This window comes from Phyllostomus discolor, chromosome 12, assembly GCF_004126475.2.
Source record: "Phyllostomus discolor isolate MPI-MPIP mPhyDis1 chromosome 12, mPhyDis1.pri.v3, whole genome shotgun sequence".
Classification (NCBI taxonomy): domain Eukaryota; kingdom Metazoa; phylum Chordata; class Mammalia; order Chiroptera; family Phyllostomidae; genus Phyllostomus; species Phyllostomus discolor.
Genome location: NC_040914.2, coordinates 42257420 through 42278170, shown reverse-complemented (window position 1 = coordinate 42278170; position 20751 = coordinate 42257420). Strand labels below are relative to the sequence as shown.

At 60.5% G+C, this 20751-nt stretch overlaps 2 protein-coding genes across 4 annotated transcripts in view; one reads left to right on the top strand and one right to left on the bottom strand.

The window, feature by feature from the left end:
- Positions 1 to 3646, top strand: part of ZNF710 (zinc finger protein 710) — a 50291-nt gene extending 46645 nt beyond the window's left edge. For all 3 annotated transcript variants that reach the window (XM_028502354.2, XM_028502352.2, XM_028502353.2), the window contains one exon: positions 1117 to 3646. In XM_028502354.2, the coding sequence (XP_028358155.1) occupies positions 1117 to 1286 (170 nt within the window). In that variant the 3' untranslated portion in view covers positions 1287 to 3646. The remainder of the gene's footprint in view (positions 1 to 1116) is intronic.
- A 1155-nt stretch (positions 3647 to 4801) lies between these two features.
- IDH2 (isocitrate dehydrogenase (NADP(+)) 2) lies at positions 4802 to 20513 on the bottom strand. Its single transcript, XM_028502336.2, has 11 exons — positions 20309 to 20513; positions 11058 to 11149; positions 9981 to 10146; positions 8574 to 8734; positions 8346 to 8489; positions 7776 to 7912; positions 7443 to 7594; positions 5934 to 6046; positions 5703 to 5800; positions 5501 to 5593; positions 4802 to 5158 (listed from the first exon to the last, which is right to left on the bottom strand). Exons 1-11 carry the CDS (start codon positions 20421 to 20423, stop codon positions 5071 to 5073), a joined length of 1359 nt encoding a protein of 452 aa, XP_028358137.1. The 5' UTR covers positions 20424 to 20513; the 3' UTR covers positions 4802 to 5070.
- Between the last annotated feature and the right edge of the window lie 238 nt (positions 20514 to 20751).

Sequence of the window (20751 nt, the reverse complement as noted above, 5' to 3'; positions counted from 1 at the left end):
AGAATTCACAAGCCAGCCTTTGCTCATGGTTCACTGGCCAGAAGTGGGTCCCACTCATTTGGCCAGCGGTGGGCTTTCCCCTTAGACCAGTGGTTCTCAACAGAGGGGGTGAGTCTGTTCCCCAAGGACATTTTGGCCACGTCTAGACACATTTCTGGTTGTCCCCAACTGGGAGGGATGCTGTGAAGCATCCCACAAGGCACAGGACAGTCCCCACAACAAAGAAGATGGCCCCAGATGTTAACAGGGCCAGGGTTGAAGTCCCTGCCTTAGACTCACCAGGGCTACTGCCCCCCAGTCTGGGGTCCAGTTCTCCCTAAACACATTACGTGTCCTGGGTGGACGGGGCAGAACGCACACTGGGGCTTAGCCCCAGCCCCTGGTGGCCGCCCTCCCGGGATCCCCAGGTATCACCCCAGGGTGCCCTCCTCCTGTGACTCACTGGAAGGAAGCCCAGGCCTCCAGTGTGAAATTTTCTCTCTGGCTCCTGTTCCAGCAGTAAGAACATTATAATAAGATGTGTAGTTGATAAAATTAGAGGAGGGCACACTCTCTAATTACGAGTTTTTGCCTTATCCTCTGTGTTACCCTCCCTGGGGAGTTTGTGCTTGGAGAGCCAGGCCCCGGGGACCAATGGATAGAACTGGCTCCCAGCAGGAATGCTGCGGAGGGTCAGAGATCGGCCCCCCCTCACTGCTCCCCAGCGCCCCCGCCAGGTGAGGCAGAGCAGCGCAGTGGACAAAGACAGCCGCCCTTGCTGGGGCCCTTTGGTGAGCAGACAGGCCTCTCTGAACTTCCTTTTGGTCTCCTAACTGGGGTCGCTGGGAGCGAACTGATGAGCTCACGCCCGGCATGCAGTAGGTGCCAAATGAGTGCTGATGCAGAGACAGGGTACAGGGCAGCAGGCTTTCGTGTGGCCAAGGGGACCATGGAGGCAGGGCCCAGAGAAGAGGCCAAGGCCAGGCCTGCACCCCGCCCCGCCCCACCCCACTGCACACCCAAGTCTAGGGCTCAGGTCTGGGAAGCCGCTTCCCAGTCGCTGACTTCCTGTGTGGGGGCGACCACCTTCCCCCGGGAGAGGTGGCACTCGGGCCTCACGGTGCGCCTCTCTTGCAGACCCCATGATGGAGCTGACGGGTGCCGACCCCTCCGAGCTGGACGGCCCGCAGGAGATGGAGGACTTCGAGGAGAATGCCTTCGCCTACGCGGCTGTGGACGGCGGCGCCGAGGCCAGCGTCCTGACCGAGCAGGCCATGAAGGAGATGGCCTACTACAACGTGCTCTAGCCCACGCCGGGCCGCCCGGACCGGGGCGAGGAGGGCCCGGGGTGTGGGGGTGAGGCCCGCGGGCCTCGGGCTGTGCCTGCCGCCACGGAGGCGCGAGCTACTACTGCCCCACTGCCCGGAGCCCCCCCTGCTCCCCGCCGAGTCGTGTGCACCACGAAGGACTTGGAGACCAAATGGACTGCACCCCTGGCCTCGGCTGTGAACCAGAACCAGGCCCCAGGCGTCCCGAGGGAGGGCAACGCAGGGGCCCAGGCCTGCATCTCCGAGCCTGCTGCCGTGGGAAGGCGGGGGGCATGCGGACAGGGGCTGTTTGGGGACAGGCCCCGAGGACACAGGTGCTGGGGTGTGTGTCCCCAGGCCCAGCAGAGCTGGGGCCGCCCTCCTGCTGGCCCCGCAGGCGTCCTGACACTGGAAGAAGAGGCTGCTTGAGCCAGGTTTTGTTTCTCCTCCGGACCAGCTCCTGCCTCTGGGGGTGCCTGAGCTCCTGGGCTGGTCAGCACCGCCCGCCTCTGCCTGCTAGCCCCCCAGGAGCTGCAAGAAGCCCAGACCCCAGAGCTGTCTTCCCGCCCTGTCCATGGACAGCCAGGCAGGGCCCCTGGCGTCTACCTCCTGGTGCCTCCCAAGCCCCCCACCCCCACCCCCGCCCCATAGCCAGTGTGCTCGGGCCAACCTGGCTGGCGGGAGAGCAGGTGCACCCCAGAAACCCACCCTGACAGCGCCCTCTCCAGCCACCCCCTCACCCCTGGAAGGTCCCCATCTTACAGCGCGAAGATGGATTTCCACAAATGTCATCCAACTCTCTCTTGACCGGGGCCAGGGTCCCCGCCCACCCCCACCCCGAGAACAGAGCCGGGACACGCCTCGTGTTGGGCGCATACTAACAGACAGAGGGAGGCCCCATGCGCAAGGGTGCAGGGTGCAGTGCGGAGGTCACGGGGACCCAAGGGAGCTGTCCTCCGAGGAGGCCAAGGACCACCTGGGGTGGGGGGGCTGGAGTGTCTTTCTTATTTAAAGCATAACAGGTGTCCCCCCTGAAGACGGGGACAGCCCAGTCAGCAGGCTCCCGGGAAGAGCAACATGGAAAAAGGAAGGTGAAGACCACAGAGGGGAAACAGAAAAAAAAAAAATTTTTTTTTTTTTTTGGAGCACATGGGGGTATTCGGAAGGTAATTTATGATTACTTTTTTTTCCTTTCCAACTGTGTCGCCTATTACCTTTTCGGACGGAGGCCGTTCTCTTTCTCCCTGCGGAAGCTTTCTCGTGTGCCGTGCGTGCTGTGCACCCCCCCACCTAGAGCGGCCTGGCCGGGCAGGACCGGGCCCGGCGGCGTCGCCCGCCCGCACTGCTCACCTCTGTCCCCACACCGGCTCCTGCCCCTGGAACAGAAGGTGGCGGGCAGGGCAGGGAGACAGCACATTCAGGAATCCCAGGGCACCCCGCCTCCCAGGCTCAGAGGCCTCCGTGGGGAGGGGCAGGCGGGGCTGGCCCCCCGAAGGCATGGAAGAAGGTGAAGCCACCAACTTCACAGCCTCGAAGCCAGGGGTGGGCGGGGCACCGCGTTGAGGTGCAGCTGCGCCCAAGGCTGGACCCCCCCAGTGGAGCACCAAGCCAGGCCTCGGGGTGGCTGTGACTGGCACCGAGGGGAGGATGAGGTGGCCTCGGGATCGGGCAGCCAGGCACGACGTCCTCCTCTGCTCCAGCGCACGCGGAGCCACGCGTGAGAGGGCTGAGGCCACCAGCCCCCCCAGGTGCCCGCCGTGATGACCCTCAGGTGGCAGTGACTCGGTCACTGTAGAAGACATTTTCTCCTGCTGAGCAGAAGCATCTTCCCCTGCAAACTACCTCTTCCCACAACGTCTTTCTCCCCTGGTACCAAAAAGAACCCTGTACCTCCTCCTCCTCTTCCTCCTCCTCCTCCTCCCCTCTCCTGCCAGCGCAGTGGCCTTGGTCTTGGGAACCCAAGGGAGAAGGGGCGGGCCCCAGGGTGGGGTGCTCCTTCCCCAGCCCCCCGACGTCAGCTCCGGCCCTCTGCGAGGTTCGATACTTGAATGCCCCTGCCCGGTGCCTTGGGCCCCGGGCGCAGCTAAGAGACGGGGAGAGCACAACTCACGGCTGGAGCTGGGGCAGGGTGGGCTCGGCCGGGCTCCCGTCCCCCCCACCCCCCTCGCCCCCAGCCTTTGCAAAAGAGGTGTGCGGCCTCTCGGGTGACTCGGAAACTCCTGAACGAATACCACTCTAACTTATTTTGACCAACCGTTTAGAACTTCCCACTTGTGCAAAGCCCTACTGTGTTTTTACGTTCCTGTTTAAAAAGAAAAGTTTACTTAGCAATAATTATAAATAAATGAATATTCTTTAGCGCGCGCGGCTGCGAGTGCTTCGTTCCACCCTCCCCACCCGGGACCATCCCGAGCACTGGCGAGCTCACCTGCAGCGCCAGGTGCCTGCAGGGAGCTGCCCCGAGCCCCAGAGAAGGGGACGGGCCAAGCCACCCCAAGCACAGCAAAGCCACTTTCCCCTCCTGACCCACCAGCAGGGTACCAGGACAAGGGCCAGCTCACCGTGCCACCCCGGGCTTCGGAGACTGCGTTCTGGGGAGCTGCCAGCCCTTTGCCTCTAACGGGCAAGAAGGGGCTGGAAATCTTGAACTCCCTCCTTCCCCTCCCAGGAGCTGGGCGGACCAGCGACAGCCGGCCAGCTTTTCTTCCCACAGCCCTGGCCGCAGAGCAGTCCTTCCCACCGAAGGGGGCGCCAGTGAGGCGGGCCGCTGGAGCCCACCTCCACCCTAACAGGCCTTCTTCCCAAGGGTTCAGTTTTAGGAGCTGTGAGAGTGCCCCCTACCCCAAATTTGGGAAATGGACGCAGGGCTTCCGAGTATCTATTTTAGGGAGTGAACAGGATACAACTCTTCCCGAGGACATTTTAACACCAAAGTGTAACAGAAGAATGAGTAGCCCTGTGAATGGGATCTATTTAACCTCCCAGCAACTTTATCACCTTACTTTTCTAGTTTTACTGAAGAATGGAGATGACCAGAGCCTGGGACCCACTGTCCTGGACTACATGGGGGCCTCGTGCACGCCCCCGGACCCCTGGATCCCCGGCCCCCGGTCCCGGGCAGCTGCCGAGTAGGCCTTGTTGTTTGCACCGAGAAAAGGGCAGAGAGGTCCAGAGATGTTTAGAACATTAAAACCAACAGAGAAAGAGATAAATGAAAACGTAACGGGAATCAGTCACCCCTAGATGATACAGGAACTGTGCTAGGAAACTCCAGGGAACCCCCAGGCCTGTGACCCCAGAGTCACAGCGGCTACTCACGTGGCTCCTGCCGGATGCTACTTGGTGTCCCGCCCCCCATGGTGGCCCCTGACGTGATGGAGCCCGTGGGACAGGGACCTAATGGGGGGGGGGGGGGGCGAGGTGCTCCGGCCTGTCCCTGGTGGAGACCCCAGGCCTCTGGTGGCCTCCAGGCCCCGGCTGCCTCCTCCCCCCGAGGGACACACACAGCAGACGGATTTGTGAAGAGAGTTTAGTAGCTAAATATGGCACCGTGTGTTCCAAGGGCGATATAAATTACAGTATGCGACACATACTGGCGGGCTGAGGTAAAACACACTTCCTGCCTCCCGTCACCGCGAGGGGAGACGCAGGTTCCTTTAAAAACAGTTATAAAAAGTGTCCCCTAGGAAGGCCTCCGGAGAGGGCCGGGAGGCTCACCCTCCGGCGCACGTGCGAGGCTCGGTGTCCACCGTGGGGGGGCGAGGCGGACCGTGCACGCGCCCCGCTACTGCTGGCCCAGGGCCTTGTCCAGGTTGTTCTTGATGGTGTCCAGGAAGTCCGTCGTGTTCAGATAGTGCTCGTTCAGCTTCACGCTGCCGAGAGAGCACGTGCGTGTGAGGGCAGAGCCCTCTGTCTCCATCTCTCATGCCCCTGCAGCGGGGGCGGGGGGCGGGGCCAGGCTGCCTGTAGCCTGCGGCCAAAGGGCCGCAGCAAAGTCGGTGGGAAGCCGGGAAGGTGTGTCTGTCCTTTTCCAGGTGAATGGGCCCCCGGGTACAAGCTGTCCTGGGAGAAGCTAGGAGGTGGGCATGGGAAGGGGTGGTGGGCACCTGTCCTGCCCCGGGCTCCTGGCAGCCAAGCTGACTGGGGAGGGGCCTCGGCTTCTCTCCCCCCCACCCCCCAGAAGGCCAGCCCTGCCCTCTGCCCCCGCCACGCACTTGCTGAGACCGTGGATGCAGCCTGCCAGGTCCTTGGTCATGGCTCCACTCTCCACCGTCTGAACGCAGACCTTCTCCAGGGTCTGGGAGAACCTGCGGGGGGCGGGGAACGGGGGGCGCGGGGCAGAGTGAGACCCGCAGCGGGGTGAGGGCCCAGCCCCCGCCCGCCCCGGGCCCACTCCGCCCCAGCCCCTGCACTCACCGGATGAGGTCCTGGTTCCCGTCCAGCTTTCCCCGGTGCTCCAGGCCTCGCGTCCAGGCAAAGATGCTGGCGATGGGGTTGGTGCTGGTGGGCCGGCCCTGGGGGAAGGGGTCGCAGGGGAATTAAGGACCAACAAGGCAACGAGGGGACAACCTGGACGCCGCCTCCCACCCCTCAGAGCCAGCGGGGTCTGGGCCCCCGTGGGAGACTGTGCGGGCTCCCCCCACTGACCTTCTGGTGCTCCCGATAGTGGCGCGTGACTGTGCCGTGAGCAGCCTCGGCCTCGATGGTCTTCCCGTCCGGGCAGACCAGCACGGACGTCATCAGGCCCAGGGAGCCGAAGCCTGAAGGGCGGGAAGACCCTCCCCTAAGTACGGATGCCCTCTCCCCTCAGAACAGCTGGACTGAGTGCGCCTGCGCTCCTGCTGTCACTCAACTCATGTCCCCACCCACCCACCCCCCACTGTAACTGGGAGGAATACATTTCTGGTATGTCTGCCCTGGTGGGGCGGGGGGGGTCTCCGGCGCCGGGCAGGGGAGAACCCGGAGGTGGCTGTCACTGGCCTATAAATCATGTATCGGTGGCCCCACCTCCAGGTGTCCCAGAGACCGTGGTCCCCAGGACCCAAGACCTCAGAGAGTTCTGTGCACTCCGCCTGGCTCTCGGCCGAGAGGCACATTTAAGCAGAGAAGCAAGGAAGCTGCTGGCAACTCGTCCCAGCGCCTGCTTCAGCGGCCGCTCCTTCTGGCTGCTTGAAAGCTTTGTGAGGTCTTTCCAAGGCTCCCCAAGTCCCCTTGTGAGCAGCCCTTCCTGACGACGAGGCCTCCTGGACTCCAGAAGCACCCCGGACACCACAATAAGAATTAGAAAGTCCCAGGAAAGAAAAAGTGGGCGACTCCGATAGGAAAATTCTTCGGCTGAGACGTCAGGCTGTTTGTTACCTGCACCTTCTCCCTCCCCCATCCCCGGCCTCTTCAGGGGTAACTCCCATGCCTTTCTCTCTCGTCTGCTCTGGCTTTTCATCCCTCCAGCCCAGGTGGGACTTGTTCCCGCTGGTGACAGGGTCGCCAACGAACTTTGCAAAATGAAGCCTGGAGGCTCTCTGCCTTGTCACCGCAGCCAGGCCTGGGTTCCTCTTTCCTCCTCCTCGGAGCTGGACCTCGGCCCTCGCACTCTCCCTCGTTTCCTGTCCACGCGGAGCACTCCACACGGCCTCCTCCCACCACCTACCCCTGTTCCTGCCCACCACCCCCAACACTGGGCTCTTTCCCACAGTTCCTCTCTCGGGGCTGGCCCAGGCTCTCTGCCGGAACCTGATCGACGCTTCAGGCCACTAGAGGGCCTGCGGATTTTCCATCTTCCCTGGTATCCTCCTACATCCTAAAGGTTCCCTGGGCAAAACGAATGCTCTGCACTTCCAAGAGCTCCCAGCTGTGCTCCATCCCACGTCTGCTTTCACTGGAGCCCAGCCGAGTCGCCTGCGCCCTCCCTGCACAGAAACCTCGGCGCCAGCCTGAATTCCTGCGTCCTCCTTCCTTCCTCTTCACCCGCAGCCACCCTAGCGCGCTCGTCCAAACCCAGGAGTGGTCCAGCCTCCCTCAGCTGCCGGGGAGCGCCCGCCCCCTGCCGTCCACGGGAGGACCTTGCAGTGAGCCAGCAAGGCTGAGGTTTTCCACCAAAAGGGTCTGACAATGACCCAACGACCCGCCCCCACAGGGAGCAGGGCGCTCCCGGCGTACCCTGCGCCAGGATGTCGGACTGCACGTCACCGTCGTAGTTCTTGCAGGCCCACACGAAGCCGCCGGAAGACTTCAGGACCTGTGCCACCATGTCGTCGATGAGCCGGTGTTCGTACCAGATCTTATTCTTGTCGAAATCGGTCTTATAGTGCCTGGAGGCAAAGGGGCCTGTTGTGGCAGGCGGGCGGGAGGCTGGCAGGTTGGGGATCCCTTCCTAGGCCGAGTGCATGGGGACAGCAACCTCCCCAGGTAGGATAAGGGCTGGGATGGCGGAGGGGGACAAGGAGGAAGGGCTGCGGTGGCCGGGAAAGCGGTGCAGGGAGAGGCTGTTACTTGTCAAAGATGTCCTGGAAGATGTCCTTGAAGCGCCCGTCGTAGGCCTTCAGAATGGTGTTCTTGGTGCTCATGTACAGCGGCCACTTCTTCTGGATGGCATACTGGAAGCAGCTGTGCGCAAACCCCGAGATGGACTGCAGGGGGAGAGAGAGGTCCCTGCGTGGTCCCGCCGCGGCCAGGCTCCGCCCAGGAATGGCGCCCTTCCCTGCACACGACCCTGTCTGGTGATCGTCTGTTGTTTCTGCTGGCCCAGCTCCCCTCTCCCCCACTTGTGGGAGGGAACAGCCCCCCAGCTTGGCTTCGGAAAGCTAGCTCCCTCTCTAAGATTCTTAGACCCTCTGGCTGGGATGGGAAAGGGACCTGTCTTCTCGAGTTGCCCGTGTGTCTGGCTTATCCAATCAGAGCGCGCCTCTCCCTCGGGGCCTCTGTGATTGGCTCAGAGGCGGTCATGTGGGTGAGGCTGGCACCTCAGCGGGAACCAGCCGAGCTGGCAGGGACCAGGGACGCGCCTGGAGCAGGGAGCCGCCGGGCTGGGGGAGAGGCGCTCAGGCTCCGTGCCCGCCTCACCTCGTCAGTGTTGTACATGCCCATGCCCACGCCGCCGGCAGGGAAGTTGTACACCTCCCACTCCTTGGGACTGCTGCCATCCTTCGGGGTGAACACCATCTTAAAGGTGCCGGCTCGGTCGGCCACAAAGTCTGTGGCTTTGTACTGCGGAGACGAGAGGGTGGCTCAGGCCAGGGGCTCCGGATAGGGGTCGCAGGCCAGCCGAGCGCGACGCCCGCGGGGGCCCACCTGGTCGCCATGGGCGTGCCTGCCAATGGTGATGGGCTTGGTCCAGCCAGGGACAAGGCGGGGGATGTTTTTGCAGATAATGGGCTCCCGGAAGACAGTCCCACCGAGGATGTTCCGGATGGTCCCGTTGGGACTCTTCCACATCTTCTTCAGCTTGAACTCTAGAAGGGCAGAGATGGGGTGGCGCTGTTGCAGGATTTGAAGCAAGCATGCAGCCGGAGGAGGGTCCTCACACTCCTCCTGCGGCCGGTGGAGTGCAGAGTGCGCATGTGTGGGCCCCGGGGTCAGAACCCCTAGCTTCGGGGCCCAGCGCCACCGCCTGGCTGTGCGTCTGGCGCAAGTGCCTTAACCTGAGCTACGAAATGAAAGTACTGATGAAATAAATAGCCCTTCACGCTGTTGGGAGGAGGAAAGGGGCTCCTAGCCCAGTGCCTAGCCCCAGGCAGGCCGTGGGGCGACTATTCTTACTCCCACATCACGCTGGGATGTCTGGCTCAGTAGGACCATCCCTGACAATACACCGCCTCACTCCAGACGCTCTGGTTCCTGCCCAGGACTGCCACTAACAGCAGGGTCCGCCTCGAGTGCCCAAGACCACGACACTCGACTTCCTTGTCCGGAAAATGGCGATATATAAACCCCAGGGTTTGGGAGAGGGGGGAAAAAAGCCTAAGAGAAGAGCTTAGCATGAAAATGATTCCAATACACTAAGGTCAGTACAACCCAAAAGACAAGGAGGAGGCCTGGGGGAGGTCCAGATCTCCGACGTTGCCGGAAGTAGGGAGACAGAACTCTGCAAAGGCCTAACCCGCCCTTTCCTGGAACTTTCCAAACCGAGCCCGTCTAACTACACAGAGCCATGTCATGGAAGCCTCAAGAGCAGCCCCCAGAGCCAGGGACCAGCAGCTGGTCCAAGCCCAGTGGGGGCACCTCTCTGAGACCCCTCCAGGCTGCATGGGCAGACCTGCAATCATACCAAGACCGTGGCGGGGTACCAGTGATACCCCCCGGAGCCTCCGCCCCCACCCCTGAGACTCTGAAGGATACAGGCGGGACATGCAGCCCTCCTCTGGACAGAGGTGGCCCCAGGTCTCTCTGTCAACCTGCCTGCAACGCAGTCCAGGGAGCGTGGCTGCCCCAAGAGGCCGTACTCACGGTGGCAGCATCAGCATCAGCTTCCCCCTCCTCCTGCTCCCTGTTCCCTGATGGCACGGCCACTGGCCGGGGCCACCCAGCACAGCAGAAGCACCGCTGGTGCGGGAACAGGAGGGTGGATTCTGTCCTCAAATCTCCCACGCCCTGCCCTGACCGAGCACACGCTGAGGCCACCCCAGCCCCACCCCCAGGGACCACTGTCTTCCAGGCCTCCAGGGGGAGGTGGCGGCGGCCCCATCCCAGCCCCCACACCTTCCACGCGGGCCTCGTCGGGGGTGATGGTGGCGCACTTGACAGCCACACTGTACTTCTGGGTGGCCAGCGCGGAGTCGATGGTGACCTGGTCATCAGTCTTGTCCCGGTGCGGGAGCCCCAGGTCGAAATACTTGAGCTGGACGTCCACGTGGGGCAGGATGAGCTAGAGATAGACGGCCAGGGGTCAGCCCAGAGGATCTGACTCAGGGACACACACAGGCTATGACAGGGGGCACTGAGTCAGGGCTGGGGCTTGGGAAGGTGGGGGGGGGTGCAGCACAGGTCAGGGCTGGCGTGGGCCATTGCTCAGCGGGGCCCAGTCACCGCTGGAGAGCGGCCGGCAGACCAGATGCAGCCCCTCAGAGGGGGCTCATCCCAGAGCACAGACCAGGTGCCCCCCTCGGTGGCCCATCGGCTCGGCCACACCCCAACTCCAGCCACATCTGTGCTCCCTAAACAGTGGGCTCCCGCGTCTTCCCCATTCAGGAGCGGCGATTCTCAGCCTTCTCCTTGTGGGCGTACACACATTTGGGGGGGGGGGTCTTCCCATGGACAGCACTCTCTCCCAGGGAGACCCCGGTGACTTGGAGAAGCCAAGAGGCCGCCCTGGGGACATTGCTGCGGCGGCTCAAACGTACCACCGCCCTAGAGCACACCCCGCAGCCACCGCTCACAATGACATCCCCGAACCACTGAGGAAAGGTTAACTCCGTGCCCAGCGGTGCTGAACTCCAGCCCTGTGCTCCTCCCGCTCCCCGGAGAAAGCGCAGCGGAGTAGAGGGGGTCAGGGTGGGCGGGATACAGCGTCAGCCTCGAACCTGCACACAGTTTTAAGACACGCAGACTTTGGCACCAGCACGAGACACAGACTGCGGAGGACAGACCACGGCCAGATGTCAGAAAGAACCGAGAGTGGTCTGGACGCAACTGAAATGCGGGCGGAATGCCGCTGCCCACCAGGGGACAGGTGAGTGGGTGGATGGGCGGGGCCCAGGAGAGCCGGGCTGCGGGCTGCGGGCTGCGGGCTGGGGCGGCCAGCCGCGTGGAAAGCCACCGGCTTCTGGAGGGAGCTACCTTCTCCTTGATGAACTGCCAGATGATACGGGTCATCTCGTCGCCGTCCATCTCCACCACCGGTTTGGCCACCTTGATCCTCTTGTCGGCATCTAGAACGGGGTGCAAACAGCGCATAGTGTCCCTGGGGAGGCGGGAGGGGAGCCCCCCTCTGCCCCACCAGATCCGACCGCCATCCAGGAAGGAGCAGCGGTCAGCCAGGACCCAGCTACCCAGTGTTGACGCCCCTTCTGCGGGGCACTTGGACCCCGCACTGAGCGTGGCCGGCCGGGACCCGTCGGATCTCCTCCCCTGGAATCTGAAAGCAGAGGTGGCCACACAGGGAGCCAGAGCCCGCGGGGGCTGCCGGGCCCAGCGGCAGGCAAGCCGGGAGAGGCTGCGCCGGCGGCTGCCGCCAGTTGGCCGCCCAGCACACCCCACAGTGCCCTCTCATCCAATCCACGCGGTGCTCGGAGCTGCCCTGCGTCCTTCCAGTAACCTCGGCCACAACGCCCTCTCTCTCAAAGCCAGCCTGCCACTCACTCGGTGTGCTGCCTGCAACCCGAGACCCCGACGGATGCAAAGCGAGAGGGGCCGTATTAGCACCTCCGCTAATGCCCGGCGTGCATGCCGCCCTTCACATCATTCGGCTCAGTCCTCAAACCACTCCCCGCTCCCCGAGGGAGGATTATTGCTCCCCTTCAAAGGTGGGGAGGCTGAGCTTCCTGCCCCAGAGGCATTCGCACCTCGAGCCGTAGGAAGTGCGTGCCACCAAGGGCACTTGGGAAGGGAGCTCAGGTCTCCGGCGGCTCCGAGGGGCCAGCCTGGCCAGAGACACACATCACAGGGTCACAGGATCACAGGATCACAGGACCGGTCACGAGGCCGACCCAGGCCCTGGGGGAGGGCGCAGGGGAAACGGGAACCAGGCGGAGCTCGTCAAGGAAATCCTGACCCGTGAGAAACACCAACAGCCTGGGGAGCGAGTTCCAAGGAAAACTCAGGAAAACGGCCCGACCGATTAATCCTAACTGGCGCAGGCTGCCTTGGGGGAGACGGGCTGCCCCTCAACTGAGCAGTCCACGGCCCCCCACGGTCCACAAAGATGCAGTGAAGGGCCCCCCCCCACCCCCCCACCAGAGACGACAGAGGAGGGTGTTCACTTGAAAACGCCACCACCCCTGGGAGACGGGACAGCTGCGCGGCTGACAAGATGGGACAGAAGCCCGTGGCGGCAACCACAACAGCGTGACCGCCGGAGCCCGTGCCGGGCGGAAGGGACCACAAAGCCCAGCGGGCCGCACCGTGGCGGCCAGAACACCAACCACAGCCGCGACTCGTGGTGACCTCCTGACCCGCGAGGACAAAGGTTAACGTGTGCAGCAACATGACCCACTTCCCGAAGACATGCAAACAGGTGGCTGTGGCTGTTCCCGTTCGTTTTGTTTTTCTAACGTAGAAAGAATCTTGGGGCTTATGCAGGAAGACAAATGAGACCGAGGAGCGTGGCTTCTGGCAGACAGAACACAGATCCCTCCCTCAAGGGCAGCCTCAGTGCCCTTGCGGGTCAGGTACACAGACGCAGAAGCCGCCCTGGCCGGGCAGCTCAGCTGGTTAGAGCCTCGTGCCAATGCACCAAGGTTGCGGGTTCGGTCCCCGGTCGGGGCACATACAGGAAGCAACCAATGAATGCATGAGGAAGTGGAACAACCAATTGATGTTTCTCTCTCTCCCTCTCTCTCTCTTGAAAATTCATAAATAAAAATGTAAAAGGAGGAGAAGCAGAAAGCAACACGGACTGGAAAGACCTCACTCCCTATAGGACAGGGGTTTGGGGTCCAAGCTGTGGGAACTCCTTTACCTTTTCTGGTCCACAGCGTCCACAGAGGGGCTTCGGGACCTGCAGGGCGCCAGGGGGGCTGCGGCAGGGCTAGCTGAGCTTCTAGGAGCATCTCCTGGGAGGTTATTTAATGAGGGCTCATCCCATTTTTAAAGAATATATTGAACCCTCCCCGAGGTCCCTAAGGAGAGATTCGTTTAGGGGCCAGTGGTAGAGGTTTCAAACTTGACTTCCATTCACGTTGTGGGTGACAGGCTGGCAGCCTCTGGCCTATGGACACCACACTTCCTCTGCGAGGGAGTTTAAGGTCAAGGTCACTGCACGCAGGAGTCTGTGAACCCTCAGAGGCTACAGGGCCCACTCATTTACGACCAGGTGCTGAGCGCCTCTTCCGGAAAACCCCTGACACACAGCAGGGCTGGCCCCGGGGGAGAGGGTGTGAAAGGGAGGACCCAATGGAAATTAAAAGAGACCTTTAGCAAAGTCAGCAGGGCAGCCCTGGCTGGTGGGTGGGGCTCCGAGGGCTGGGTGTCAAACCGAGGGCTCACCGGTTCCGTTCCCCATCAGGGCTCAGGCTGGGGCTGCAGGCCCCTCCCCCCCTCCTCCAGTCATCTGAGGTTCCTCTCCCTCTCTTCCCCCCTCCCTCTCCCTCTCTCTAAAAATAAACAAACAAACAGGGCCCCGGGGCAGGGCAGGGGAAAGTCATGGAAGAAAAAAAGGGGACAACTTTAACTGAACAACAGAAAGTTGCTTTTTAATACACAAAATCTTTTTTTTTTAGGTTTAGGTTCTACATATAAGAAAGAGATCATATGGTATTTATCTTATTTTAGAAATAACTTTGTTTAATTCCACAAAGAAATGTTGATTTTTTTAAAAGATTTTATTTATTTTTAGAGAGGGAAGGGAGGGAGAAAGAGAGAGAAACACCAATGTGCGGTTGCTGGGGGTCGTGGCCTGCAACCCAGGCATGTGACCTGACTGGAATCAAACCTGCGACACTTTGGTTCGCAGCCCATGCTCAATCAATCCACTGAGCTATGCCAGCCAGGGCTAACAAAATCTTTTTTTAAAAATCAGCAGGAAAGCCTGCCTGGAAGCCAACTTCTCAGAGGAGCTGGGGACGGCGAGGGGAACCGAAGCGGCAGAGACGCACTCTGTTTGACCTGGACGGTGCTTTTCCAAATACTAAATGGTGGCTGCAGTTTAAAAATCAGGAGATTGTAACAATGACAACAAATAGTAATAACCCGAGTAACAAATGGGCCAAGGACTTGAGTCGGTATTTCTCTGGAGTGATAAAGAGAAGGCCTATGAGTCCGTGAAAAGATGCTCAACATCACTAATCACTGGGGCAATTTAAAACCACAACAAGGCCCTGGCTGGGGTGGCTCAGTGGATTGAACTCGGGCCTGTGAACCAGAGGATCACAGTTCCGTTCCCAGCCAGGGCACATGCCTGGGTTTCGGGCCAGGTCCCCAGTAGGGGGCGCCCGAGAGGTGACCACACATTGATATTTCTCTCCCCCTCTCCTCTCCTTCCCCTCTAAAGATAAAATCTCTCTCACACACACACACACACACAACGAGATGCCACCTGACACCTACTACAACGGCTGCTACCAAAAAAAAAAAAAATCAGAACAACAACAACAACAAAAACAGAAAACAGGTGTGGGTGAGGATGCGGAGAAGCTGGAACTCGCGCCCTGCAGGTGAGGATGGAAACTGGTGCAGCTGCTGCAGAGAACCATGTGGAGGGTCCGCACCGTTTTCTCTGGAACTGCCGACCATATATGGTCCACAACTTAAAACTGGAATCACTGTCTGACCCACACACCCCACTTCTGGGCGTATTGGAACTAAGTGGAAAGCAGGGCCTTGGGCACCCATGTTCACAGCAGCCTGATGCACTATAACCAAGACCGGGGAGTGACCCCTGTCTGTCGGCGGATGAATGGGTAAACCAAGTGTGGCGTGAACCTTCAAGAGGAGAACAGGACTTTGGACCCTAATCCAGGAAAGGCAAGAGAAACTCTCCTCCCGACGGTTACACGATGTTGGTGACTCTAAGTCTTTAAAGACCAGGCTCCCACCTCGTAACCATGGAGGTACCTGCTTTGAAATGGAAGAAGGAAGAGTCTCCGTGTGTTAGTGATGCTGGGACAAAGTCAACGGATCTGAGGGCTTGTTCTTTTTTTTTTTTTAAGATTTTATTTATTTATTTCTAGAGAGGGAAGGGAAGGAGAAAGAGAGAGAGAGAGAGAAACATCAATGTGCGGTTGCTGGGGGCCGTGGCCTGCAACCCAGGCATGTGCCCTGACTGGGAATCGAACCTGCGATGACTGGTTCACAGCCCGCGCTCAATCCACTGAGCTACACCAGCCAGGGCAGGGCTTGTTCTTTTGTTTCCAGTTCCACACAGGCAACTTCCCTACACCGTGGTGGTACACTTATGTAAAGGATACATGCTACAGTGTGTAGTATACTTCCATACACAGTGTCTACTACGAGGTGGTGTCCTTACAGATACAGCATCGCCACATTTCCCAAACCCTCTCTCAACCCAGCCGCAATGAACATCTTTGGGAAGTAACCCCTATGATAAATTGGAAGCAGTATTAACTTTGTAAAGATTGAATAACTCTATCTCCTCAGCTTTTCACAATTTCTTTACCTTCCTCAGAAGGTCGATACATTTTAACTTGAATATTTTTAAGGCAGAATGTACATAGAATGGACTATTATCCAGCTTTGAGAGGAAGGCAACCTTGTTACAAGCCACAGCATGGACAAACTGCAAGGACATTAGGCTAAATGAAACAAGCCAGTCACAAAAAGACAAATGCTGCGTGATTCTACTTCTATGAGGTGCCTGGGGGAGTCCACCAGCCATAAACACAGAAAGGCCAATGGCGGCTGGCCCTGGCCGGGGCTGAGGGAGGGGGAATGGGGAGTTATGGTTTAACGGGTATAGAGTTTCAGATCTGCAAGACGAAAAAGCTCTGGAGATTGGTTGCACAATAATGTAAAAATATTTCCCAGGCCTGAACTGCAGACTTAAAAGTGGGTAAAATTGCAATTTTCGTTATGTATTTGTACAGTAGAAAAATAAAAATTTAATTTAAAAAATTACACCAGTGAAAAAAAAAAACCAAACCCAGAAGATTTTACTTAAAAATCCCAGCCTCTCTGGTGAAGGCACTGAGAAGCACGGACTGGTAGCCACGAAACAGTCAGAGGGGTGGAGAGCACAGCGGAGGGAGCTCATTCAATAAGATGTTATAACTCTGTACGGTGCCAGGGAGGTCCTGGAAACATCAGGGGGCTCACTCTGTAAACAGTATGATTGTCGAACCACTGTGCTGTATCCCTAAAACTAATACAAAATAATATTGGTTATAAACTGCAATTGAAAAACAAATTTAATTTGCAAAATAGAATAAAAAATAACAAGGAGCCCTGGCTGGCATAGCTCAGTGGATTGAGCCCGGGCTGCAAACCAAAGCATCGCAGGTTCGATTCCCAGTCAGGGCACATGCCTGGGTTGCAGGCCATGGCCCCCAGCAACTGCACATTGATGTTTCTCTCTCTCTCTCTCTCTCTCTCTCCCTCCCTCTCTCTCTCCCTCCCTCTCTCTCTCTCTCTCCCTCTCTCTCTCTCTCTCTCTCTCTCCCTCCCTCCCTCCCTTCCCTCTCTAAAAATAAATAAATAAAATCTTTAAAAAAAAATAACAAGGAAAAAAAATCCAGCTTCTTTTGAAGAATGAGCTGCTTCCATGCGGTGAGCCAGTGCCGGCTCCTGGCCCAGATGGGCTGGGCCAAGGTGGCCCGTCCCCTCCCGCCAGCCCTGCCATGTGCCCCCCCCCCCCCAGCTCACCCCAAGGTGTCAGAGTTTGAGACCTTGTCTGCTGTTCGGCCAACACGGTGGCAACACTCCCAACGCCAGCCCCTCTGGGGCACGAGAGGTGAAAAGCAACCTCAAATCCAGAGCAGCAGCCGGGCCTCTCTGAAGGCCTCCAGGGGACACGGTGACATCTCCAGAGGAGGCACCACACAGGCGCCATCCCCTGGGCCAGCGCTCGGGGTGGAATTACATCCGTCACGGGAGGCCCGTTAGGCCAACCGTCCCCCTCTGGGGCTCGCGGCACCCAACACCAAGGCAGGATTTCCAAACCCGCCCCCGGTTCCAGGACCTGCCGGCTGCTCCCAGCTCAGGGCTCAAGGTCCCCTGAAAGGCAGCCGCGCCCAAGACCAACCGCCTCCACCGCATTCTTGCCCGTGCTCGGCCGGCGCGGCCCAGCGGGGCGTGGAGCCCCGATGCCGGGGAGCGATCCTTGAGGATGTTTTAGTGTTTCCTTCCCTTTTCCTTATCCCCCCCCCAAAAAAAATCCTGCTAACTCTCCTTCAAAATACCTCCAGAATCTAACCCCTTCTCACCACCCCCAGGGCCACCACCCTCGGCCCAGCCATCCCTGAGGTGAGGGTGCTCCTGTTCAAATATAAATCAGCTCATGACAGGGCACAGTCTCTCCTTTCAGTCCCGGCTGGTGGGGCTCAGTGGGTTGAAAAGCCTGTCCTTGCACGCAAAGGTCCTCACAAGTGGCCTGCCAGTGCCCCCCCCACACACCGGTCCCCACGAGCTGGCCCACCTGTCACTGAGGTCGGATCGTGCACTCTGATCCACCAGCCTCACGCAGCTGGCTCCCTGCTCTGCGTCTCCCACAGGTGAAGGTGTTCCCTCCACCTTGGCCTTGCCCCTTGCAGCTAGCTCTCCCCTTGATAACAGCGGGGCCTGTTTCTTCCGCCCGCTCCGGGCTGCATTCAGCACGGCCTTTCCTGGCCACCCTCTCCGAACTCTCGGGCAGGCACCCTCGCTGCTGCTTTGCTCCCCCGTCATGTGCCCCCCGAGCCAGCATCTGTCCCTGCGTCAGAAGGAAAGGTCCGCGGGCAGCAGAAATCTCTGCCCCTTATTCCCAGCTCTGTCCCGAGCACCTCGCGCGGTTCCTGGCACACAGCGGAGGCCCGGGATTTGCTGAAGGCCTGAATGGATGTCATGGTCCGGCCAACACAGTCACCTCCTGTTTGAATGAAATGCGCTTCCCCCACCCCCACCCCCACCCTGCTGGGACGCGGCGCCACACGGAGGCTTGTGACGTCACAGCATCAGACCGGCAAAAACCGCACACCCGGTGGCCACCCTGCCGGGCAAGGGGCTCCCCGCTGTGGATGAGCTCACAATGTATATAGAGTGCATTAACATTTGCCATCTGCGGGCATTTGAAACCTGGGTTTCCAGCAGCATTCACGTCCGGGAATCAGAGAGCGGATTCCAACACCCAAACACCCTGAACAGAGTCAGCGCACGAGGCCTCAGCCTCAGCCTCATGGAGAGACGCCCCCCGGGTTTTCCTCAAAGCTTACGGGGGGCCCAAACACAACCGCCCGAAATGGCTCGGATGTGGGCGGGCGGGCGATGTGGTTGAAGCGAGGCTGCGTGGAGAACACGCAAGAACTCTGCTGGTGTGCAAACACCCAGAACAACCGCTAAATAGTGCGCCCTGGAATCTAGGAGGGCAGGCACGTCACCACGACCCGAAGAATGGAAGGGCCGCCGAGAAATCCAGGACGCTCCCAGGCTAGCGGTTGGAGCAGCGGAAGGCTGCACGGGTAATTCTCCCACCAAGAGAATCCTTCCGCTGGTCGGTTAGTCGGAGCAGACACCCCCCAACCAAACGCTCCCCGCTCAGAACCCCCGCAGCCCAGGCTGGAGGCCTGCGAGTGGCAAAGCTACGAAGAGACGCGTGCGGGAACCACGAGGCAGCAAAGGAACCAAAGGAACCGGGTGCTTGAGCTCCCAAACACTCTCCCCTGTCCTCGAGCGGAGTGCCCGCGGTTCTGTCTCCGGCAGCGCCGCCAGGTGCCGGGCGAGGAGAGGACGCAACCGCATGGTCTTAACGTCCAAGTCCAGCCCCAGGCATTCTTCCCAGGAACAACCAGCTCACGTGGGGACTTCTAGAAGGACCTGCAGCCGATTGCTTTTTTTAATTTTTTTTTTATTTTTCCACCTGCTCTTTTTATGTGCTACCAAACTTCAGGCCCCTAAAAGGGCTATGTGGGAAGGGGTGGGGGAGGATATGTTTCCTTCCTTTTCTTTTCTTTTCTTTTTTTTTTTCAGTCATCAATGCAGAATCCCGGGGCAAACCTGTGAGCACACCTAACTTGCACCCTATTTTGCTGAAGGGGGTGGTGCCTGATGGGAAACTGGCTTTGGGGCTTGGGGGTGCTCGAAACTTTGGGATTGCCAGGCTAGCCCTGTAGAGAGACAAATCCTAGCCGATCCCAAGCAGGAATGCCCCTTTCTCCTTGGGGTGGGGGCGGGGGCGGAGTGCCCGGGCCCAAGCTCCAGTCAGCTGCTCCCACACTGGGTTAAAGATTACCTACCACCGCAGGCAGGCCAGGCCGCCCGGGGCCCACCCCCCTTCCTCACTCCTCCAGGGACTCCTGGCCAGGCCAGGACAGGGGTTTCCTTGACAACAGACATCAGCCAGGGCCCAAGGACCTACATTGTTTTCCGCCGTTTGCACCTGGCGCGGAGAGGCAGGCTGTGGGCGATGCCCACAGCCCAGCAGGGGCACCCTGCACTGATTATGGGGGTTCGCGCTACATCCTGCTCCTCGAGATCCGGCCGCTGTCTTCTCTGCTCAGGCGGGAGCTAAGGTGCCGCAGAAGCTGTGAACAGCGAACGATTCCGAGCGTCTCCGCACTGGTGAGCGCGGCAGCGCCCCGGAGCAGCGCAGGGCCCGCGGGCCCGCGAGGAAAGGCCGACCAGACGAGGACAGGCCCAGGATGGAGCCTCAAGTGCAGCCCCAAGGAGAAGGGGGTGGGGAGCCCAAACGAAAGGGCGAAATGAAAAGCACGCTCCCCCAGCTGTCGCGCAAAAGGCTCCAAAAATAGCTGACGAGGGCCTGGCAGCGAGGAGGGATTGCTGCGCGCCAGGCTGAAAGGGAACGGGAAGTGGCTGCCTCCTCCCTCCCGCCTTTGTCTGAGCAGAGACGGCTCGCGAAGTGCGCCGGCCCCCAGCCGGTTGCTCGTCTCCCGCCACGGCGGGCAGGATCCCCTCCTGGTCCGGGACACCTCCGGCGCCACTTACAGTTACATCTGGGGGCGCGCGAGGCAGCCCGGAGCTCCCCCCCCGCGCACGGCCGCAAGGCTGGCATCGCCCGGGCCACCAGTTGCCACCGTCCTTCAAGTCCCCGCCGCTGCTCCCGGCGCGGCCTGGAAGCTTGGGGCAGGGGACGGCGGAGCGACACCGGCTCCGGCTCTTTGTGTGCCCAACCCCGCGGTAGTCCCGGTCGCGCTCCCGGATCCCCGCCCGGAGGCCGCCACGTCGCGGAGCTCGGCGCGCACCCGCCCGGACCCTCTGGCACTCACAGTGGCGCCGCGGCTGGTCCTGCAAGTTCGGGCCTGTCAGGGCAGCCGGCGCCCAGGCGGGCCCCGAGCCCGAGGCTCTGCCGAGCGAGCGCACGACCCGCAGGTAGCCAGCCATCCGGAGCAGGCGAGGGAACCGAGCGGGCAGGCAGGATGCGAACGCCGGCCGCTGCTTCGGCTGCCTGGCGGCGGGCTGCCCAGACCTGGGCGCCCGGCGCGCAGGCACGGCCGGGGCGGGGCTGCCGAGGCCGCTGCCCCATTGGGCCTCGCCCGGACTAGGCGGGACCAGGCGGTGCCGAACCCGCCCCTGCGCGCAACCGGCGCTTCGCCGGCGAGGCGGGAAGCCCGGCTGGACCCGCGCCAGAGGCGAGTGAGACCCACTGGGATCCGCGCGCGAGGGTCGACTCTGGAGGATTAGGCGAGCCGCCAGCAAGGCCCACCCCTAC

Coding starts and splice junctions, on each gene's coding strand:
- IDH2 (XM_028502336.2), bottom strand. CDS start 20,423: ATGGCTGGCTACCTGCGGGTCGTGCGCTCGCTCGGCAGAGCCTCGGGC. Junction 7,595..7,775: donor TTCCAGGACATCTTTGACAA/GTAACAGCCTCT, acceptor CTTTGCCTCCAG/GCACTATAAGACCGATTTCG. Junction 6,047..7,442: donor GTCCGACATCCTGGCGCAGG/GTACGCCGGGAG, acceptor CCCGCCCTTCAG/GCTTCGGCTCCCTGGGCCTG.